Source organism: Lissotriton helveticus, chromosome 3_1 (assembly GCF_964261635.1).
Source record: "Lissotriton helveticus chromosome 3_1, aLisHel1.1, whole genome shotgun sequence".
Taxonomy (NCBI): domain Eukaryota; kingdom Metazoa; phylum Chordata; class Amphibia; order Caudata; family Salamandridae; genus Lissotriton; species Lissotriton helveticus.
The window spans coordinates 850,499,734-850,521,708 of record NC_136061.1 but is presented as its reverse complement, the minus strand read 5'-3'; the positions used below and the strand labels follow the sequence as shown (position 1 = coordinate 850,521,708).

General features: G+C 44.3%; 1 protein-coding gene across 1 annotated transcript in view; it reads right to left on the bottom strand.

The window, feature by feature from the left end:
* The window catches only part of LOC144823032 (protein argonaute-3), a 1,185,091-nt gene that overhangs the window by 1,046,217 nt on the left and 116,899 nt on the right, over positions 1 to 21,975 (bottom strand). Inside the window, exon 2 of the mRNA XM_078681169.1 lies at positions 9,999 to 10,170. Within this exon, the coding sequence (XP_078537295.1) occupies positions 9,999 to 10,170 (172 nt within the window). The remainder of the gene's footprint in view (positions 1 to 9,998; positions 10,171 to 21,975) is intronic.

Sequence of the window (21,975 nt, the reverse complement as noted above, 5' to 3'; positions counted from 1 at the left end):
GGATTTTTTGAAGCACTGGGAAATTGTTAAAACCCTTTCTGGAGGGCGTAAGTTCCCCAAACTGTATGATTCGAAAGCCTTGACGTCAACAGTAGCCAAGCCCTTCACACTACCCTGTTCTGTCTCTTCACTTGGATGCGTCTTCATTTCTAGGAGTTGGTAATGGCGCTGGGGAGGATGGGACATATTGATAGGAAGCGACATGCACCACCAAAAGTCAGGAGTCCAGAGTGTGGCGTCATAAATGGCATTTAATAAATCTGATCAATATTAAGGACTACTTACAACTTTGGTAGCCCTCTAGTGGTGCAACCACCGCAACGTTTGCTGGAGGACCGCCAAAGCTGTGGTGTGCCTGCCTGACTGATTAGGAGTTTCTTCCTGGTCGGGCAGGTGGGGCTGCGACGGTCTCACAGCGGTAGGTTGTTAGGCTCATAGGGGAGCCTAATATGCTACCCACTGCTGTGCCAGCGCCTGCAGCAAGTTCCTGCACGGTGTAGCATGCATGCCACACTGTGCAGGAACAGGGGTGCAATTCCAAGGGGGCACAACATGGACCTTCCTGCATGCACCTCCAGGAGTGGCACTGAGGTCCAAATTAAAGTGCCGCAAAATGCCGCTAAATTTCCATATTTGTACCGCTAAATTTCCATATCTGTGCCGCTAAATTTGCTAATTCATGCTGCTATATCCTGGGGGGTCTGTTTAAATGATCAATTTAACTCTCTCCACACCATTTAACAAACCTGGACAGATTGGTGAGTGTCTTTTGGTCGATAAAATAACATCCACCACATCCGGGGAGAGAGAGAAAATACTCAGGTGGCCCTGTTCAATATCCAGGCATGAAAGTCCAGGCTCTAGAGGTGGGGGTGTAGAACATGCCCCTGTGATTGTGAGAGGAGGTTTGCCCTGAGAGGGAGACGGAGCGGAGGGTGCGATGAGAGGTGAAGAAGGTCTGTGTACCACACCCCTCTTGGCCAATTCGGGGCGACCAATATAACTTGGCTCCGGTCTTGGTGAATCTTCCTCAGAACCCGAGGAATCAAGGGAATGGGAGGAAGCTTGTAAAGAAGCTGAAAGCTCCAATCTAGTTAAACGCGTCTCCCAATGCTCCCTTCATCAGATACTGGAGACTGCAGAACGACGGGCAGTTCGCGTTCCCGTGAGTGGCAAACAAGTCTCGTCGATGAAACCCCCACATCCTGAAAATGTGGTGGACCACTTTGAGATGAAGACACCAATCATGATCGGCCGAGTACTGCCGACTGAGACTGTTTGCACGCACATTCAGCAACCCGGTCAGATGATTTGCAATTACGCAAATCTGGTGGTCCTGAACCCAGGACCAGAGCAGCAGAAGCCCTCTGCAGAAATGATACAATCCTATTCCTCCCTTCTTGTAGATGTACCTTATCGCGGTAGTGTTGTCCGTCAGGACCTGAACTGATTGACCGCGAAGGCAGGGAAGAAAGGCCTTGAGAGCCAAACGTATTGCCCGCAGTTCCAGAAGATTTATGTGAAGCAATCTTTCCTTTGGAGACCAAAGGCCCTTGATCTCCAGATCTCCCAGATGACCTCCCCAACCTACAGTGGATTCATACATTATCACTGTGGCCACCGGAGGAGGAGGTTGGAAAAGCTTCCCTTGAGACAGGTTACCTGGAACACTCCACCAAGACAGCTCCGCCGCAGTTCTTGGGAGATTCTGACCACATCCCTGAGATCTCCGTTGTGCTGAAACCACTGTCTGCGGAGGCACCACTGGAGTGCCCTTTTGTGCCAGCGTGCATGATTGACCAACAGTATACAGGAAACGAACAGACCTAGCAGACGTGGCAACTCCAGGACTGGAACGGCCGCTCCATTTTGAAACAGTAGAATCATAGCCTGTATGACCAGAATCCTCTGAGGAGGTGGGAAGGCACGATTCACAGCAGTGTCCAATATTGCCCCTATGAACAGGTTACGCTGAGTGGGCACCAGGTGAGATTAGGGTACATTTATCGAAAAACCCAAGTTGAACAACAATCTTGTTGTAACTTGCAAATGATGCAGCACCATCTCTGGCGACTTCGCTTTGAGAAGCCGGTCATCCAGATAGAGGAAAACAGGAATCCCCGACCTTCTGAGATGTGCCGCCACCACTGCCATCATCTTTGTGAAGACCCAAGGTGCTGAAGTAAGACCGAACAGAAGGACTGCAAACTGGTAGTGCTGAGACCCCACCGTAAAACAGAGATACTTCTGATGCGACTTCAGGATGGGAATGCGCATCCTGTAAATTGATCGACACCATCCAGTCTTCCTGCTGCGGTGCCAGTATAACTTGGGCCAGGGACAACATCTTGAACTTCTCCTGTTTGAAGAAAACTATTCAAGATCCTGAGGTCTAGGATCGGCCTTAAACGACCGTCCTTTTTGGAAATCAGGAAACACCAGGAGTAGCATCCCTGACCCCTTTCCTGCTACATAACCACCTCTATAGCACCTATCTGAAGCACAGACAGAACTTCCTGCTGCAGAAGCAACAGATGGTCCTCCGAACACCAACCCTGACAAGGGGGAAAGGGAGTAGGAAACTCCCGGAATGCAAGGGCGAAACCATTTTCTACAAGATTTAAAACACAAAGATCTGATGTAACATATTTCCAATTTTGTGGAAAATGAGACTCCCGACCTCCCACGGGTCCAACATGCTCCAACATGGGGATCTAAAGCTGCTTCCCTGCTGAGCCAGTGGGGTGGGGGAGGGTCTAGCGGGGGAAGAGGAGGAGACCTGTTGGCAAGCACACCCTCGCAGATGACCTCTTCCCTTCCCTCTGTATGATCTATACAGGGGGTTCTGCTGTTGCTGCTGCTGTCAGGCCCGAAGGTGAAGGGTGTAACAATAAAAATGCTAGATCCCCAAGTGCAGCCTTGTAATGCCTTGCCACCGTTCTAGATACAGCAGGGGCAGACATTGGCTTCTGCCAAACTTCCAAAATTGGTTCTGTCAAGGCTTGGATGAACGGAAGCAGAGGTTCCACCACTGATAAAGAATGGCCCTAAGAATGTTAGACTTGACCTCTGCAGTGAGCAACTGTAAATCCAGAAGGTCAGCTACCTTCCTTATAACTGAATGGTATGAGGCCACCTCCTGAGAAGAAAGAGCTTTGGGAGAAGAGAGATCCCACTCTGGTGATGTGTCCAGACCACTGGCCGCTTGAAGCTCTTCAAAATCATCCATAATCCAGTATCTCTCCTCTCTCAGTTTCCTCCTGCTGGTCCTGGAATTCCTCCTCTTCCAGAAGTCTTTGAGCATCCCTCCTCGATTGCATCTTCGGAATCGGCAGCAGCAGAGACCTTGGAGCCGGCGACGATGGAGGCCTTTCAGGAGCGACTGGCGGCACCGCACGAAGTCGAGATGGCGCCGGATCGGAGCCCAGCGGCACCGGAGTACAGTCCATCCTTCCATCCTGGGACAGAATCGGCGTCGAGCACCTCGGCGTCAGGAGGGGCCAAGACAGAGTCATTGGAATGAAAGGCATGAAGGGTGCCTGGACATAATGTTGGGGAACACCCATATTAAAGGAAAGCTGTCCCATGGGGCCACCAGGCGTGCCGAATGGATTAACCGCCCTGGCAAATATGCCATACATTGCACTCAGAAAGTGTGAAGGATCCGCACCTGGAGCCGGGAAAAGTGAGTATGGATCCGGAACTGCCTGACCTGGAACAGGCTAAGGTCGTAAGATCGGACTGGCCGGAGTTGATGGAGAAGCTTTCCTGGGCGCCAGAGAGTACCACGGCGTCACCAGAGTCACCTGCAGCGAAGGAGAAGGCGAGATGTCATCCTACCTATGATGCTGCTGGACAGGAAGCACCGACTTCGGTGACTTGTGCTTCGAAGAGCGACGCTTGGACCCATGATGCTGCTTCTTCTGGTGTTTTTTGGATGAGCTTGCGGTGTGTGGAGTCGGTGACTTCGACATCGACTTTGTCCTCTCCCGAACTCTCTTTTTCTTTGCCCGGGCCATAAACAACCTCACTTCCCTCTCTTTGAGGGCCTTCAAATTCATCTGACGACACAAAGAGATCCCTCGACGTCGTGGTCAGACGACAGGAACCAAGCGCAATTTTCGTGGGGGTCCGTGACAGACATATGGCCCCACATTCTCTACAGGGTTTAAAACAAGGCTTCTTCTGAGTAGTCATCGCACAGAAACAGTTTAAAGACAACTGAAACAATGTAGGCTACAAAGAAATGGAGTCCTAGAAACAAAGTTATGCATCAACGGCATGGAGGAAAGGAAACTGACGTTAGCAGGCTGATGAGGCCTTCTAACGGTTGCGCTGACATCACGCTTGGGCAACTCTTCCATTGTAAGGTCCTCGTCGACGTGGGAGAGCTATGAAAAAAGTTTCAGTGGAATGCTGCGCAAGGGGTCATTCTAAAGGTGAGGAATCCACAGACAAATGTATCCATCAGAATCCCCTCTGCTGAGACTTCCTTCTCCTTCAAACCATCAAGCACAATCTCATCTATTTGTGGTTATGCAGCAAATCATATCACAGCATTTTTAACCATGTTCTAACAATGTTAACTATTGGTTGACTTTAATATAACCTGGCCCTTTTTTTCTACTTCTCTCCATGCAATTTTGTGAGGCTCTCGTAGGATCGTAAAACACCTTGTGGAATACTCAGTCATTTTTCATGAGGGTCTTACAAGCCTGTCATGGGATCGCACAAGCATCATGCAGAAAGCATCGCTCCTTGAAGCTTGCAAACTACTCTTGTGGGACTCTCGTGGGATTACAACAGATTTGCAAACTCATTAAATACCATGCCCCTTGACAAAACTGACACTCTTTCACCAATAAGGCTTTCACATGACTTCCTTTGCATTGGTATATTGAAACCCACAAGACTCTCACAAGAGTGGGAGCAACCAAACAGCTGACTTCACCCATATATTTATTTGACTCCTGTGAGACTAATAAGACTAATATATTACAAAAAAGACTCTAAATTAAAGAGAGTGGTTCATCCCTCAGACTACTAGGGAAAAGAGAGTAGGTTTTACATCAAACCTCTCTCTCGGATGACAGGTGTGACCTCTCAGTGAGATGACCGATGTGCATAGTAGGGTGTTTGGTGGGACTGGCCTCTCTGCTGATATCTCTCTGTGGGCTGATGAGTGTACATAGTAGGGTGTGTGGAGAGGTTGGCCTCTCTACTGACAGCTTCCCCAAGTCTTCGGGTGTTCGTAGTAGGGTATAGGGAGGAACTAACCTCTCCACTAACAGTCCTCCACAGTGAGATACGCATGCGTAGTAGTGTGTGGGGAGGGATTAGGTCCCACTCTTGGAAAATGGGTGTACTAAGTAGAGTGTGGGGAGAGACTGGCCTCTCCACTAAGACCTCTCCCAAGGTTACAGATATGCATAGCAGGGGGTAGAGAAGAAGTGGTCTTTCATGTATGCTCTTTCTGTTAGATGGCAGGTGTGCATAGTAGGGTGTTAAAAGAGGCTGGCCTCTCCTCTGACATCCCTCTCTTAGATAACGGGTGTGTGTAGCAGGGTGTGTGGAGGGACTGGTTCTCCGCTTAGACCTCACTCTCGGAAGATAGGTGTGCATAGCAATGTGTGTGGGGGTACTGGCCTGTCTGGTGAGATCTCTCCCTCAGATGACATGTGTGTATTGTAGGGTGTGTTGAGGGACTGGCCTCTATGCTGAGACCTCTCTCTTGGAGAACAAAAAGAGCATATTAAGGTTTGGGGGTTGGGGAGGGACTCTTAGATGATGGGTGTGCGTAGTACTGTGTGGGGAAAGACTGGCCTCTCCACTAAGTCTTCTCCCCAAGTTTAAGGTATGTATAGTAGGGTGCAGAGAGGGAGTGGCTATTCATGTCTGCTCTCTCTGTTGGATCATGGGTGTGCATAGTAGGGTGTGGGGAGAAACTGGCCTCTCCGCTTACACCTCTCTCGCGAATAACAGGTGTGCGTAGTAGGGTGTGTGGAGGGACTAGTCTCTACGCTGAGGCCCCTCTCTTAGATGACGGGTGTGCATAATGGGGTGTCAGAGGGACTGGTCTCTCTGCTGAGATCTCCCTCTCAGATGTGCATTTTAGGGTGTGTGGAGGGACTGGTCTCTCCGCTGAGGCCCCTCTCTTGGATGACAGGTGTGCATTGTAGGGTGTGGGGAGGTAGTGGCCTGTCCGGTGAAACCTCCTTCTCAGATGACATGTGTGCGCAGTAGGGTGTGGGGAGGGGCTGGTTTCTCTGCTGAGACCACTTTCGAATGACGTGTGTGAATAGTAGGGTGTGGTAAGGAACTGTCTTCAGCCCCTCTCTGCTGAGACCGCTCTCTTGGATGACGTGTGTGAACAGTAGGGTGTGGTAAGGAACTGTCTTCTCTGCTGAGACCTCTCTCTGAGCTGAGAAGTGGGCGTAGAAGGGTGTGTGGAGGGACTGGCATGTCTGCTGACAGCTTTCCCCAGGGTGTTGGTGTACTTAGTTAGGTACAGGGAGGAATTTCCCCCTGCAATAATACCCCTCCACAGTGTAATAAGCATGCATAGTAGTGTGCGGGGAAGGACTCGCCTCTCTGCTGAGACTCGTCTTGGATGACGGGTGCATAGTAGCGTGTGGGGAGGAACTGGCTTCTCCTTTGAGACCTCTATCTCAGATGAAGGGTGTGCGTAGAAGGGTGTGTGGAGGGACTGGCCTCTCCGCTGAGACCCTAGTGACTTCCTCGCCTGATTTTGGGTGCTTGGAACTTTCTTTGAAAAGAAGCACAAAATGCAGGGTAAGAAACAGTTAGATGTCCTTTTCAAAGAAAGTTTCAAGCACTCAAAACAGGTGAGAAAGTAACTAGATTTGTTACCACATACAATAAGAAATCATACAGAAACATCATGTAGCAACATTGGGTTTTATAGATGGTGAATACCAACATTGGTAATGATGTAGGATGTTTCTGATCTATTACCCCCCAAAGAGCCCAGATCAATTAAAGATATAGTAGGACATAGTCCTCTTCATTCCAATAAGCCTTCGACTTCGCTAATCGTGCAAGGTTTAAAAAAAAAGTGGTTTGTGCACAGTGTGTAAACAGTCGCAAACAAATCGCAACCAATACACATTACCCACTGGAAAGGTCAGAAGAATCTCCAAATGTATCACATGCAAGTCTGATTTTGTAGTCTATGCCTTGGAATGTCCTTACACATTGATGTATATTGCCAGTACAGATCTACCATAGAAAAAGAGGATTGGAGAGGAGAGGAGTTGGCCTAACGGCTAGGGCGCTCGACCTCGGACCTGGGGAGCTGAGTTCGAGTCTCGGTAACAACGCCAAAAACCTCCTGTGATTACGGGCAAATCACTTAATCTCCCCGTGCCTAAAATGAATGTGTGTCCTCATGTAACGTAACTGGTGCTATGTAAAGCGCTCTGATACCGATTCGGTTCGGGTCTAGTTCGCGCTATATAAAACTCTGCAAAAAAAAAAAAATCTGAAATTAAGAACATTGATTTGAATTATTCAGTGGCAAGACATTTCTATCACAAACATAACAGCAACAATGAACCATTGGAATCAGTGATCTTACGTCTTTTATCTTGGATCACTGCAGGGGCTCCAGGATGATTTCCGCCTCCCAAAAGACCTCGGCATATGTAGATATTATAAGCCTCCAAGAAACTTAGTCAGTGAAGGACCTCCTAGTACAAGGTTTTATGTCCAACCAAACCAAGGCTACTAAATCCTAACAATATAGAAGACGGAATGGAGGCCTGGCAGTCTACATATCACTTTGCCAAAAAATGTCCAAGCCAGAACTACCTCACATAGACCCAGGTCTACATATCAATAAAATCAGTAACTGGACCCAGAGTAGTAGACCTCCTGTCCTATACAACATCTACATCCCAATGTTTCCTGGAAGAAAGCCTTCATAGGAAAATTAACATCCACGTGTTTAGCTACAAGCAAGCTCAGCCTACATGGGATATAATAGCGATGGGCGACCTCAACCCAAAGCTAATGTACAGCACAGAGGAGGATCACATGCTTAACACTGACAATGTATTTTGGAGTGTTCCGGCTCAGACCAGTGCAAAAGGCAAGCGACAGGACCCAAAGGGCAAAAGGCTATTTACAACGCTTTCATTCCTTAGAATAAGCGTCGTAAATGAAAGATTACTAGATGACACCCCACCAAATTTCACATATCACGGTCCAATTGATCCGTGACTACATAATTGCTTCTCTGCCTTTGCTACAGTTGGTTAAGCCCTTCTCAATAAAATACAATACACGCAGAGATCACTACTACCAACTTTTGTTGATAGGAATAGTCCCATGTACACACACACGGGCCCAATCAGAATTTTGCGTGACCTCCACCTCCAGATGTCTCATGTAGGCTTTGTCAATCCCCAGATAGAAGATGTTACCATAATCTAGTTGGGACAGAATAAGTGCCTGGATGCCAGTTCTGTGGGCAGATACAGGGAGGATCCGAATACATTTTTGTATCCATTTGTATCCATTTCAGTGTCACGAAACAGGTTGCAGATACCTTTGCCACCTGAGGCTTCATAAAGAGCTTACACTCCACTACAAAGCAAAGGTTCTTTACTTTGAGAGCAGGGACATGCATATCACCCAAAGAATCTGGCCAGTGCCGAGGACCCCAAAGAAACAGGTCTTTTCCAAGAACTGGCACCTCAGGTTTATCTCTGTTGAGTTTCAATGAGTTGGTATTTATACAGGGGACTACTTGAGGCACACAGGAATTCAAGGACATAGCATTGTGGTCCTGGGCAGAATATAGAGAGAAGATATTTTGGGTATCATCCACGTAGGAAAATAACGCAAGACCACAGCGTTCCACCAGGTCAGCCGGGGGCGTACATAGATGTTGAATAGTGCTGAGCCTAAAGCCAATCCTTGAGGGATCCCCGAAGATTAAGGCACGACATATAGAGGAGATGCTGCCAGAGGAGACCTGGAATGTACGGCCCTTCAGAAAAGAGGACATCCAGGCAAGGGCTGTTCCCTGGAGCCCCAATTCTGTCAATCTCAGTATAAATGTGTCATGGGACACAGTATCGAAGCCAGCACGGAGAGTTAATAACGGACATATTTCCACATGGTTCTAGACAGGATAGGGAGCACAGAAAAGAGTCTGTAATTGGACCAATTTGAGGGATCCAGATTTGGTTTCTTCAAAAGCGGAAAGACTGTAGCATGTTTGTAATTTTATTTTTTCTTAATGCCAATAAAGAGTTAAAAAAGAGGAGGAAGCCATACAGAAATAGCTTCCCAAGCAGAGACGCTGAATTTCTTTGTAGCGTGGAGACAACACTGATTAGTTTTGATCTAGTGCAATACTGTGCAGTGAAGCAGTATTTTTACATGATTTGTATATGTTCTGTGTTTGATTCAAAAGACATAGCCCACCCTCCACCAAGATTGTTAAATTTTTGTTGGGGGGCTCTTGTCCTTTAATGACAATACTATAGCTAATGTGCTGTTCATACATGAAATATACATATGCTGTTCATACATTAATTCAGGGCTTTAAGTTTGAAGCACAGCACGAGTCAGTTTGTGCTTTGAATGCATAGAACAAAAGACAACTCAGAAGGAAGGTTGGGGTGTTGTTTAAATAATGAGAGAAGAGAAATATCAGTTGGTTTTCTAAATAAACATTTCATACTTGAGAGTAAAATAATACTTTGACTTTGATATCAGAGTGAGAGAGCTAATAGATTTTGCTTGGTCAAGACTATGAAGTTAATCAGCTGTAAAATTGTAACAAAACGGCCCTTGCAATTACAATAGTTCAATTAATGTAATTTTACCAATCATAGTGATTTGCACAGAATTCCTGAATACAATGAGGCAAAACGACACTTGAAATAAGAATTACTAATTTCAGCCCATTTGCTCTCAAATGGTAGCTACATTCCAAAACGTAGTGAAAAATGCTCCTCATGGCTTACCTGTTAACTCTCCGAGGGCACTTGTCTGGTTTAATATCGACCTCGTAGAGGTAGACATCAATCTTTGGAATTTCAACTTGGAAGCAGTTGGCCAGTAGTTTGATGGCCTTCCCCATGGTGCCATAGCCAGGCCGCCTGGGTACCAGGAACAAGGGCTGTGCCCCAATGGGTCCTGAAAAGGTAAAGAAAACACATTAGTTTAAACTGGTTGCTCATGATGCGGCCCCTTATGTATAGACACACAAGACCGAAATAAGATCATGTATTTGTTGTCTTACATCAACAAGATAGATGGACCACTTTCGACAGCTAACTTTACCAAGCACACAAATTGGATAAATGCTGTACATTCCCACTTTAATTCTAATGCAATGTTTAGCGACCCAGAGTAGAAGGGACTACCTTTAAGTCTCTGAATCAACCAACTTTTTTGAGCCACCAGCTCGTAACAAACTAATTTTCTAGTTAAGCCATGCCGAGAGGCACAAATTGTTTCTTTGGTCAAGATGGCATGAAAAGGCCAGAAAATCAGGCTTTTTAACACGTTGGAAAAAAGCTAATCTTCCTTCCTTCTTCACCTTTCACACCCTGATTCCCCTCCGCAGGGACACGCCTAAATAGAATTTAGATAGTAACACTGATAGCATCCTAAAACATGATATGAACGGAACATAAGAAAACATTTATTTTTAAATATATTCTCAACATTATGCATCTTTGAAGTATTTTCATTCCCAAAACTAACACAAGGATATCTAAGGTGTTCCTCATCTCACATCGTTACTCAACAGTCAAAGTTTGTGAAGTGTTTTTAGTGAAACAAGAGTGAGGACTTATGCATTATTTCAGCCCCATTTTAGCTACATTATATCCAATGTAGTGTATTGTGTACAAACATATTGAAATTTGCACAGGTTATGAATTCTTAAAAATAGTTGTACAATTAAATGGAAAAGTTTTGGGGAGGCTTTGTTAAAAAAAAGCAAAGGTTATTTTCAGCACTGGTGTCATCCATGAAATAATACCACACAAGCCGCTGATTTATATTTGGCGGAGAGGGTACTTTGTGGAAATGGCAACAGAGTACCCTCGTTGCCAAAATCTTGGTCTGCCCACCCGATTTAGAGGCGGGCGGACTCTCAGATTTGTGCTGATGAGTAAAGTTGACTCCATCGGCATAGTGCTTCTTCATCCGAAAAACATCAGAGATAAGCCATCTAACCGTCCACCTTTATTTAGAATAGGTAGTCGGATTTTCTTTTTCTTTTACTGTCCCTCCCGCTATGTGTATCCTGGTGGTGAGGGACAATAAAAAAATGTGTTTAAAAAGACCTCTAGAACAAGGGACAAAATGATGTGGGGGTTCAAAAGTTATGGAAGTTTGTTTTTGAAAAATAAAAAAACGTGGAAAAGTTTGACAGCCAACCATCATGTTTGTGAAGTGTCTTTAGTGAAACAAGAGTGAAGACTTATGCATTCTTTCAGCCCCATTTTAGCTACATTATATCCAATGTAGTGTATTGTGTACAAACATATTGAAATTTGCACAGGTTATGAATTCTTAAAAATAGTTGTACAATTAAATGGAAAAGTTTTGGGGAGGCTTTGTTAAAAAAAAGCAAAGGTTATTTTCAGCACTGGTGTCATCCATGAAAGAATACCACACAAGCCTCTGATTTATATTTGGCGGAGAGGGTACTTTGTGGAAATGGCAACAGAGTACCCTCGTTGCCAAAATCTTGGTCTGCCCACCCGATTTAGAGGCGGGCGGACTCTCAGATTTGTGCTGATGAGTAAAGTTGACTCCATCGGCATAGTGCTTCTTCATCCGACAAACATCAGAGATAAGCCATCTAACCGTCCACCTTTATTTAGAATAGGTAGTCGGATTTTCTTTTTCGTTTACTGTCCCTCCCGCCATGTGTATCCTGGTGGTGAGGGACAATAAAAAAATGTGTTTAAAAAGACCTCTAGAACAAGGGACAAAATGATGTGGGGGTTCAAAAGTTATGGAAGTTTGTTTTTGAAAAATAAAAAAACGTGGAAAAGTTTGACAGCCAACCATCATGTTTGTGAAGTGTCTTTAGTGAAACAAGAGTGAAGACTTATGCATTCTTTCAGCCCCATTTTAGCTACATTATATCCAATGTAGTGTATTGTGTACAAACATATTGAAATTTGCACAGGTTATGAATTCTTAAAAATAGTTGTACAATTAAATGGAAAAGTTTTGGGGAGGCTTTGTTAAAAAAAAGCAAAGGTTATTTTCAGCACTGGTGTCATCCATGAAAGAATACCACACAAGCCTCTGATTTATATTTGGCGGAGAGGGTACTTTGTGGAAATGGCAACAGAGTACCCTCGTTGCCAAAATCTTGGTCTGCCCACCCGATTTAGAGGCGGGCGGACTCTCAGATTTGTGCTGATGAGTAAAGTTGACTCCATCGGCATAGTGCTTCTTCATCCGACAAACATCAGAGATAAGCCATCTAACCGTCCACCTTTATTTAGAATAGGTAGTCGGATTTTCTTTTTCGTTTACTGTCCCTCCCGCCATGTGTATCCTGGTGGTGAGGGACAATAAAAAAATGTGTTTAAAAAGACCTCTAGAACAAGGGACAAAATGATGTGGGGGTTCAATAGTTTTGGAAGTTTGTTTTTGAAAAATAAAAAACGTGGAAAAGTTTGACAGCCAACCATCATGTTTGTGAAGTGTCTTTAGTGAAACAAGAGTGAAGACTTATGCATTCTTTCAGCCCCATTTTAGCTACATTATATCCAATGTAGTGTATTGTGTACAAACATATTGAAATTTGCACAGGTTATGAATTCTTAAAAATAGTTGTACAATTAAATGGAAAAGTTTTGGGGAGGCTTTGTTAAAAAAAAAGCAAAGGTTATTTTCAGCACTGGTGTCATCCATGAAAGAATACCACACAAGCCGCTGATTTATATTTGGCGGAGAGGGTACTTTGTGGAAATGGCAACAGAGTACCCTCGTTGCCAAAATCTTGGTCTGCCCATCCGATTTAGAGGCGGGCGGACTCTCAGATTTATGCTGATGAGTAAAGTTGACTCCATCGGCATAGTGCTTCTTCCGACAAACATCAGAGATAAGCCATCTAACCGTCCACCTTTATTTAGAATAGGTAGCCGGATTTTATTTTTCTTTTACTGTCCCTCCCGCCATGTGTATCCTGGTGGTGAGGGACAATAAAAAAATGTGTTTAAAAAGACCTCTAGAACAAGGGACAAAATGATGTGGGGGTTCAATAGTTTTGGAAGTTTGTTTTTGAAAAATAAAAAACGTGGAAAAGTTTGACAGCCAACCATCATGTTTGTGAAGTGTCTTTAGTGAAACAAGAGTGAAGACTTATGCATTCTTTCAGCCCCATTTTAGCTACATTATATCCAATGTAGTGTATTGTGTACAAACATATTGAAATTTGCACAGGTTATGAATTCTTAAAAATAGTTGTACAATTAAATGGAAAAGTTTTGGGGAGGCTTTGTTAAAAAAAGCAAAGGTTATTTTCAGCACTGGTGTCATCCATGAAAGAATACCACACACGCCGCTGATTTATATTTGGCGGAGAGGGTACTTTGTGGAAATGGCAACAGAGTACCCTCGTTGCCAAAATCTTGGTCTGCCCACCCGATTTAGAGGCGGGCGGACTCTCAGATTTGTGCTGATGAGTAAAGTTGACTGCATCGGCATAGTGCTTCTTCATCCGACAAACATCAGAGATAAGCCATCTAACCGTCCACCTTTATTTAGAATAGGTAGTCGGATTTTCTTTTTCGTTTACTGTCCCTCCCGCCATGTGTATCCTAGTGGTGAGGGACAATAAAAAAATGTGTTTAAAAAGACCTCTAGAACAAGGGACAAAATTATGTGGGGGTTCAATAGTTTTGGAAGTTTGTTTTTGAAAAATAAAAAAACGTGGAAAAGTTTGACAGCCAACCATCATGTTTGTGAAGTGTCTTTAGTGAAACAAGAGTGAAGACTTATGCATTCTTTCAGCCCCATTTTAGCTACATTATATCCAATGTAGTGTATTGTGTACAAACATATTGAAATTTGCACAGGTTATGAATTCTTAAAAATAGTTGTACAATTAAATGGAAAAGTTTTGGGGAGGCTTTGTTAAAAAAAAGCAAAGGTTATTTTCAGCACTGGTGTCATCCATGAAAGAATACCACACACGCCGCTGATTTATATTTGGCGGAGAGGGTACTTTGTGGAAATGGCAACAGAGTACCCTCGTTGCCAAAATCTTGGTCTGCCCACCCGATTTAGAGGCGGGCGGACTCTCAGATTTGTGCTGATGAGTAAAGTTGACTCCATCGGCATAGTGCTTCTTCATCCGACAAACATCAGAGATAAGCCATCTAACCGTCCACCTTTATTTAGAATAGGTAGTCGGATTTTCTTTTTCGTTTACTGTCCCTCCCGCCATGTGTATCCTGGTGGTGAGGGACAATAAAAAAAGTGTTTAAAAAGACCTCTAGAACAAGGGACAAAATGATGTGGGGGTTCAATAGTTTTGGAAGTTTGTTTTTGAAAAATAAAAAAACGTGGAAAAGTTTGACAGCCAACCATCATGTTTGTGAAGTGTCTTTAGTGAAACAAGAGTGAAGACTTATGCATTCTTTCAGCCCCATTTTAGCTACATTATATCCAATGTAGTGTATTGTGTACAAACATATTGAAATTTGCACAGGTTATGAATTCTTAAAAATAGTTGTACAATTAAATGGAAAAGTTTTGGGGAGGCTTTGTTAAAAAAAAGCAAAGGTTATTTTCAGCACTGGTGTCATCCATGAAAGAATACCACACAAGCCGCTGATTTATATTTGGCGGAGAGGGTACTTTGTGGAAATGGCAACAGAGTACCCTCGTTGCCAAAATCTTGGTCTGCCCACCCGATTTAGAGGCGGGCGGACTCTCAGATTTGTGCTGATGAGTAAAGTTGACTCCATCGGCATAGTGCTTCTTCCGACAAACATCAGAGATAAGCCATCTAACCGTCCACCTTTATTTAGAATAGGTAGTCGGATTTTCTTTTTCTTTTACTGTCCCTCCCGCCATGTGTATCCTGGTGGTGAGGGACAATAAAAAAAATTGTTTAAAAAGACCTCTAGAACAAGGGACAAAATGGTGTGGTGGTTCAATAGTTTTGGAAGTTTGTTTTTGAAAAATAAAAAAACTTGGAAAAGTTTGACAGCCAACCATCATGTTTGACGGAGCTGACTGTTAAAACTTTCCTACATTGACAGGAACCACCATGATGTCGTTGCATGTATAGAGTTGTCTGCGAGCTAGAGGACATCTCTAAATTTGGCGGCTGGAGTAAAGGCTTGGCGGATGTAAAGTCTTCCACAGCCCTGTCTACGTTTAATCAGTCTACTTAACCCTAAATCAGGCCTTTAAAATAGAAATCCGTATTACTTCATACAATGCTGTTAATGTTACACAGGCTCACCTATATTTTAGAGATTCAAGTTCTATATTTAATATGCATAAGCAATTCGTATGAATTGATGGTACTCTTGATGACACAATACAGTCTGGCCAGAGAGGAGAAGGGAATCAGCAGACGTCATGATGAAACTGATTACCTGCCCTTGTCAGCTACACTACATTGGAATGACTAAACGTGCAATCAAGACCTGCATATTTGAACACCGCATCATTTTAAGATGTGAAGGAGCCACCACAAAAATGTCCAACAATTACATTGAAAAGGGACACACCACACAAGAACTACAATGGACAATAATTAAACAGGTCACCAATGAATCCAATCTGTTGGAAAAAGAACAACGCTGGGTATTCCGACTGGCAACACACAACAAAGGACTAAATGATGACATACCATGGAGCCATGTCACATGAAACCCCAATATTTTACAGAAACTAGGATTTGCAGATAACAACCTGATACGCAAATGAAGATATATGTTTACGGGAAATGACATTCTTTAATGAACAGGTCTGAGATCACCAGTTACCTAGGTAACTGTAGTGTACTTATCAGAATCAGTTTTATTGTCATAAATTAAAGAAGCAAAAACAACAATTGATGGACAGAATGCAGAACAATGTCATACATTCACCCCAGTACAGAGATCTGGGCCTAAATCCATCGTTTTTTTGCACTCCATACCACCCCAGGTCAGACATGGCTATATGCAAATCAGCCTTGACCCTGTGCCTCATGGGAACATGCCAGCCCGAACTGCCAAGCCATGTCTTTCCTTTGCCGGAATCAAGCATCCAAAGACCGGTTTCTGGCTATCAGCCTTCATCAGCCTGGATAGCTTGACTCCAGTGGTGTGGAGAGCATGGGGCTCACGTCTGAGCATACCCATCCCACTCGGGGTGACAAATGCAAAAACAACAATTGATGGACAGAATGCAGAACAATGTCATACATTCACCCCAGTACAGAGATCTGGGCCTAAATCCATCGTTTTTTGCATTCCATACCACCCCAGGTTAGACATGGCTATATGAAAATCAGCCTTGACCCTGTGCCTCATGGGAACAGTCCAGCCCGAACTGCCAAGCCATGTCTTTCCGGGACCGGAATCAAGCATCCAAGGACCGGTTTCTGGCTATCAGCCTTCATCAGCCTGGATAGCTTGACTCCAGTGGTGTGGAGAGCATGGGGCTCACGTCTGAGCATACCCATCCCACTCGGGGTGACAAATGCAAAAACAACAATTGATGGACAGAATGCAGAACAATGTCATACATTCACCCCAGTACAGAGATCTGCGCCTAAATCCATTGTTTTTTGCATTCCATACCACCCCAGGTCAGACATGGCTATATGCAAATCAGCCTTGACCCTGTGCCTCATGGGAACAGTCCAGCCCGAACTGCCAAGCCATGTCTTTCCTGGACCGGAATCAAGCATCCAAGGACCGGTTTCTGGCTATCAGCCTTCATCAGCCTGGATAGCTTGACTCCGGTGGTGTGGAGAGCATGGGGCTCACGTCTGAGCATACCCATCTCACTCGGGTGACAAATGCAAAAACAACAATTGATGGACAGAATGCAGAACAATGTCAAACATTCACCCCAGTACAGAGATCTGGGCCTAAATCCACTTTTGTACCATTTTTGGCCGCCATAAGTGTGGCAGGGTATGCTCAGACGTGAGTCCCTTGCTCACTTTGCCACTGGATTCAAGCAAGCCGGGCTGAAGACAGCTGTAATGCCAGAAACCGGTCCTCGGAAGCTTGTTTCCGGTCCAGGGAAGGCATGGCTTGGCAGTTCGGGCTGGACTGTTCCCATGAGGCACAGAACGGTGATGGATAAAACCCAGATCTTTTGACTGGGTGTGAGTGTTTGATTGGTTCAGATGCTCCGTCCATCACCACCCCCTTTTGTACCGCTTTTGGCCGCCATAAGTGTGGCAGGGTATGCTCAGACGTGAGTCCCTTGCTCACTTTGCCACTGGATTCAAGCAAGCCGGGCTGAAGACGGCTGTAATGCCAGAAACCGGTCCTCGGAAGCTTGTTTCCAGTCCAGGGAAGGCATGGCTTGGCAGTTCGGGCTGGACTGTTCCCATGAGGCACAGGGTCAGACTGATTTGCATATAGCCATGTCTGAACTGGGGTGGCAGAGTGGGCTAAAGAACGGTGATGGATCAAACCCTGATCTTTTGACTGGGTGTGAGTGTTTGATTGGTTCAGATGCTCCGTCCATCACAACGCCCTTTTTTACCGCTTTTGGCCGCCATAAGTGTGGCAGGGTATGCTCAGACGTTAGTCCCTTGCTCCCTTTGCCACTGGATTCAAGCAAGCCGGGCTGAAGACGGCTGTAATGCCAGAAACCGGTCCTCGGAAGCTTGTTTCCGGTCCAGGGAAGGCATGGCTTGGCAGTTCAGGCTGGACTGTTCCCATGAGGCACAGGGTCAGACTGATTTGCATATAGCCATGTCTGAACTGGGGTGGCAGAGTGGGCTAAAGAACGGTGATGGATCAAACCCAGATCTTTTGACTGGGTGTGAGTGTTTGATTGGTTCAGATGCTCCGTCCATCACCACCCCCTTTTGTAAATTAAAGAAGGCCAATTCCATCAGCCATCAAACAGTCCAACCATATGACTAAAACCGCCATAAACTCTATGGAATACAATGACTAGGGATATTTCCACCTATCCAGCCTTTCCTACATCCTTATTACGCCTTTTATCGCCCTGAAAAGGTTATTTTATAATGTAACTAACTAAGATCTAACAAATTGATCCATGCCCACTCCATGTATAAACGACCATTAATCATCTCATTCTATAAGATCAACAAAATACAATGACAAAGAATATTGCCAACTATTTGTTTTTTCATAGATCAGGATAACGTCTTTTATCACCCTGATAAGGTTTTTTCCAAATGTAAACAAATAAGATCATATAAATGTATCTGTGAACACCCCTTTGGTAGACAATCATTAATCAATGACATTAGCTTTTATCGATCTGAACAGCAGGCTCGAACCTGAGAGAGCGCAAACTGACCTAAATGTATGAGTGCATCACACTTACCTGTAGTAAGCACAAATCATGAGGAGAAATGCCATGAGTGCTAATAGTATCTGCAATTATATTCTGAATGTATAGCTAATGTAGAGATTTAAGTAGAAGTGGAACTAATACAGAAATGTGTGACACTATATGATTTTATTAAATGTGATTATTCCTGAATCCATGTCGTGTAGCTGTTAAAATGTAAGATGGCATGTGGTTAAACGCAGAACGTGGTAGGCCTCAGGGCCAGAGCTAGAAGGTGTTTCTTTTCACGACATAGATTGTACTAATGTTTTGGTCATTGCATTAATGGGCCATGATTTATAGATATGTTTACTGAATAATAGAATAAGAGTATTAACATGCTTTAATTAATGAAGAAGTTGAATGCTATAATTATTATGAGACATGTTGTAGGCCTGAAATGTTTTAACGTTGGTTTACACGTACATGTCTGGGCCAAGAATGTTGCGAACCTTTTTGGAAGTCTATGAGAGTTGGGATCTTGGCTGCAGATGTCTGTCTGCAAGAGAAAAGGGGGAATCCAATTATAAATAAAATGAATAGAGGTCTGTTCAGTAGACGGCCCAGACATGGAGGAGGGTTCCGGAATGTTTAAGGGGTATCAGCGGGCCGGAGAAGAGTCTGAGAAGCAAGGTCAACTCCAACGTATGAGGCCCAATACAAAGCAGCATGGAAAAAGCCAGAAGCTACACCACGTGAGGGGCGTCTCACGAGGGGCGTCTCAAATGTTGTTGACTGTTTTGTATTAGGGACAGCACCCCTGGGTGGAGTTAGAGCAGATACCTGAGGACCCTTTAGAGAGCGGATGGGTAGGCAGAGAGGGGTCATGACTGGAGAACTATAGGTTTTCACCAAGAGACTAAGAGTGAGTGACTTCCCTTGGGGGTCATTCACTGCTGACACCTTTGTTAGGTTGGGATTTGGTTAAGTAGGGATACCATCTAGAGCAGGGTAGGGACAGCCTAACCTGTGTGTTTTCCTCCAACTTAAATGAAGGAGAGATATGCGTCAATGCTGATAGCTTTATTATTCTTAGAACTTGTGTTAGTAATTTCCGTTGCTCGTCTGAGGGCTTTCAGAGAGCACATGTATGTAGTTGGACCTGTGTATCTCGTGAATCTCATTCTGAGATGCCTGTATTTGCAGCTTATCCTATCCTTACAATAAACTTTTGAAAGCTAGAAGTTGTTTGTGATCTTTTTGAGCGGGGTCCTTTATTGGGTGAACTAGCTTGGTAACAGAGGCACTTTCTTCCTTCAATGACAGGCAACAAAGGTTCAGTCGACCAGATCGGGGTTTAGATCAATAGTGATAAGGTATCGATCAAAATCTCGCCCTTCCAAACCAACACTAAATCAAATGATATAATAAATATAGGAACGGTCATGTCTATTGGCGGCCATCTTAACAGGTTGGCTGTCTAGCTCTAAAGATTACGGAAGTACGCAAGCGTGAGCACGCAGCCCAACGTTTCGCTGACGGCGGCCGTTTTTCAGGTTACTGGTCCAGTATTCCAAACTCTTGGAAGAATGTGAATGTGTGCGCGCTATATCAGGAAGCCGGCAATTCAGTAGTCTGTCTCTGGAGCCGCGGGAAGGCAGACTATGCCAAGCAAGGGCATTGCTTTGAGGACGTAAGTACGGCATAGCCGAGAGAATGAAAATTAAGGCAATTCAGGCAACAGAGCAGTTAACGCTCGATACCAGTAGCGATCTGAATACTTAAATATGCTTTCTGTCCCGGACCTTTTTCCCTTTACAGTGTTTGACTACAAGCACCCCTTCCTTTCCGTGAAGTGCTCATGGGGCATGAACAAATATGTTGGTGGTGCATGTCTACCATTATGTATTTGACTGGCGGTCATTTTGAAGTTGTAACAAACGTTCACCATCTCAGCAATTACTCCGAAGAGACTTTACATCGAGTGTGCAATTTATGTTATCTGTTTTGTACTGTTTTTGAGGGCAGCACATCACAGTTACTATTATAAATCAATTTGATTAGTTGTGCATGTGTGAGAAAAATTAATCACTCCTTCCACCATATGGTGATGCATTTGGTCATGTGAAATGTATTTAACATGCCTCATATTAATGATGACCTATTGTTACAGGTCTAAACAGAATCAGCATACCTTGTAGATCTTAACTAAATCTACGCACCTAGATCTTAACTAAATCTACGTACCTAGTATGCATGAATTTAGCATTTCACCAATGCAGTGAATTTTTCAACTAGTCCAATCAAGTCATACTAGGAGTTGTAATTGGGATCAATACCTCTGGTCCTGACAAAAAGCCTATGGGATTAGGCTTGAAGCATGTTGACCAGGAGACAATAACACCCATCATAGTGTAAATCTCCACTACCCAGGTTTTAGTAGTACCAGCTAAAGGACCTAATAGATATTATCTTCCAACCAGCCAGGTACTTTTTAACAACCCTTATTTTTTCTGACCCTTCCACTCCCATCCCCTCATAGACAACGCCCAACAAAGTGCCCCCACGTCTTTGTCAGTCATAGCATGCCCCGTCCTGCAGCGGGGGGGGGGGGGGGGGGGAGACCCTGATGATGACGCATTCCACCATGGGACATTCTGGTGGGTGAGGTTTATTTTAAGAAAACAAATCGTTTTCTCTGATAAAACTTACTATCCCATCGATAGGACAGTCACAAGTGGACTATTTTTGTTCATATACGCATGACAGGAGGCTGAGTCCACCTTCTACCTTACTTCTCCCTCTCCCTGCCCCCTTTGGTTTACATTGTAAACTTCAATACTACACAAGTACAGGGAGGAGAATTGTTAAAGAATAACATTAACCATGCACACTCTTGTACAGTACTGCCTAGAATGCGCCATTTCAAAATATTAGTCTTCAAAGAAATGTACACCAAGTCTTGGCTGGTTTAATCACTACTGCTGTGAAGTTTTAAAAAATCCCTAGACTTTGGAAGGAAGAAAACATGTGTAAAGCTAAAGATAGGTGCCCAAGTTAAGAATGCAACAAACTGCTTTCAGTAGAACACTCACATTAAACACTAATGAAAAAGTGTGAGATATTCACCTCACCTACTAAATGCAATACCACCCAAAAATATCACAGTGCTAGGAATCTGCCTCTGTGCCACAACAGTACATTACCCTGAAAGAAGAAAAGCAAAGACAAAAACAGTAAGGAGCAAGAAACTAGCCAGATTAAAGCCCTTCTGAATTGACAGAGATTGTCCTTAAGGAAAGGAGACGGCAAGCAGATGTTTGTTAAAAAAGCTGAGGACCGGGCACGAAGAAGGCTCAGCTACCATAGTAAGCCTGCCCAAGCACAGTACTTTCAATTGAATACTCACTTTAACAGAAGTTAGTGCAAGGACAGTCTAGACTAAAAACATGGGCTGATTTAGAAAGCCCACAT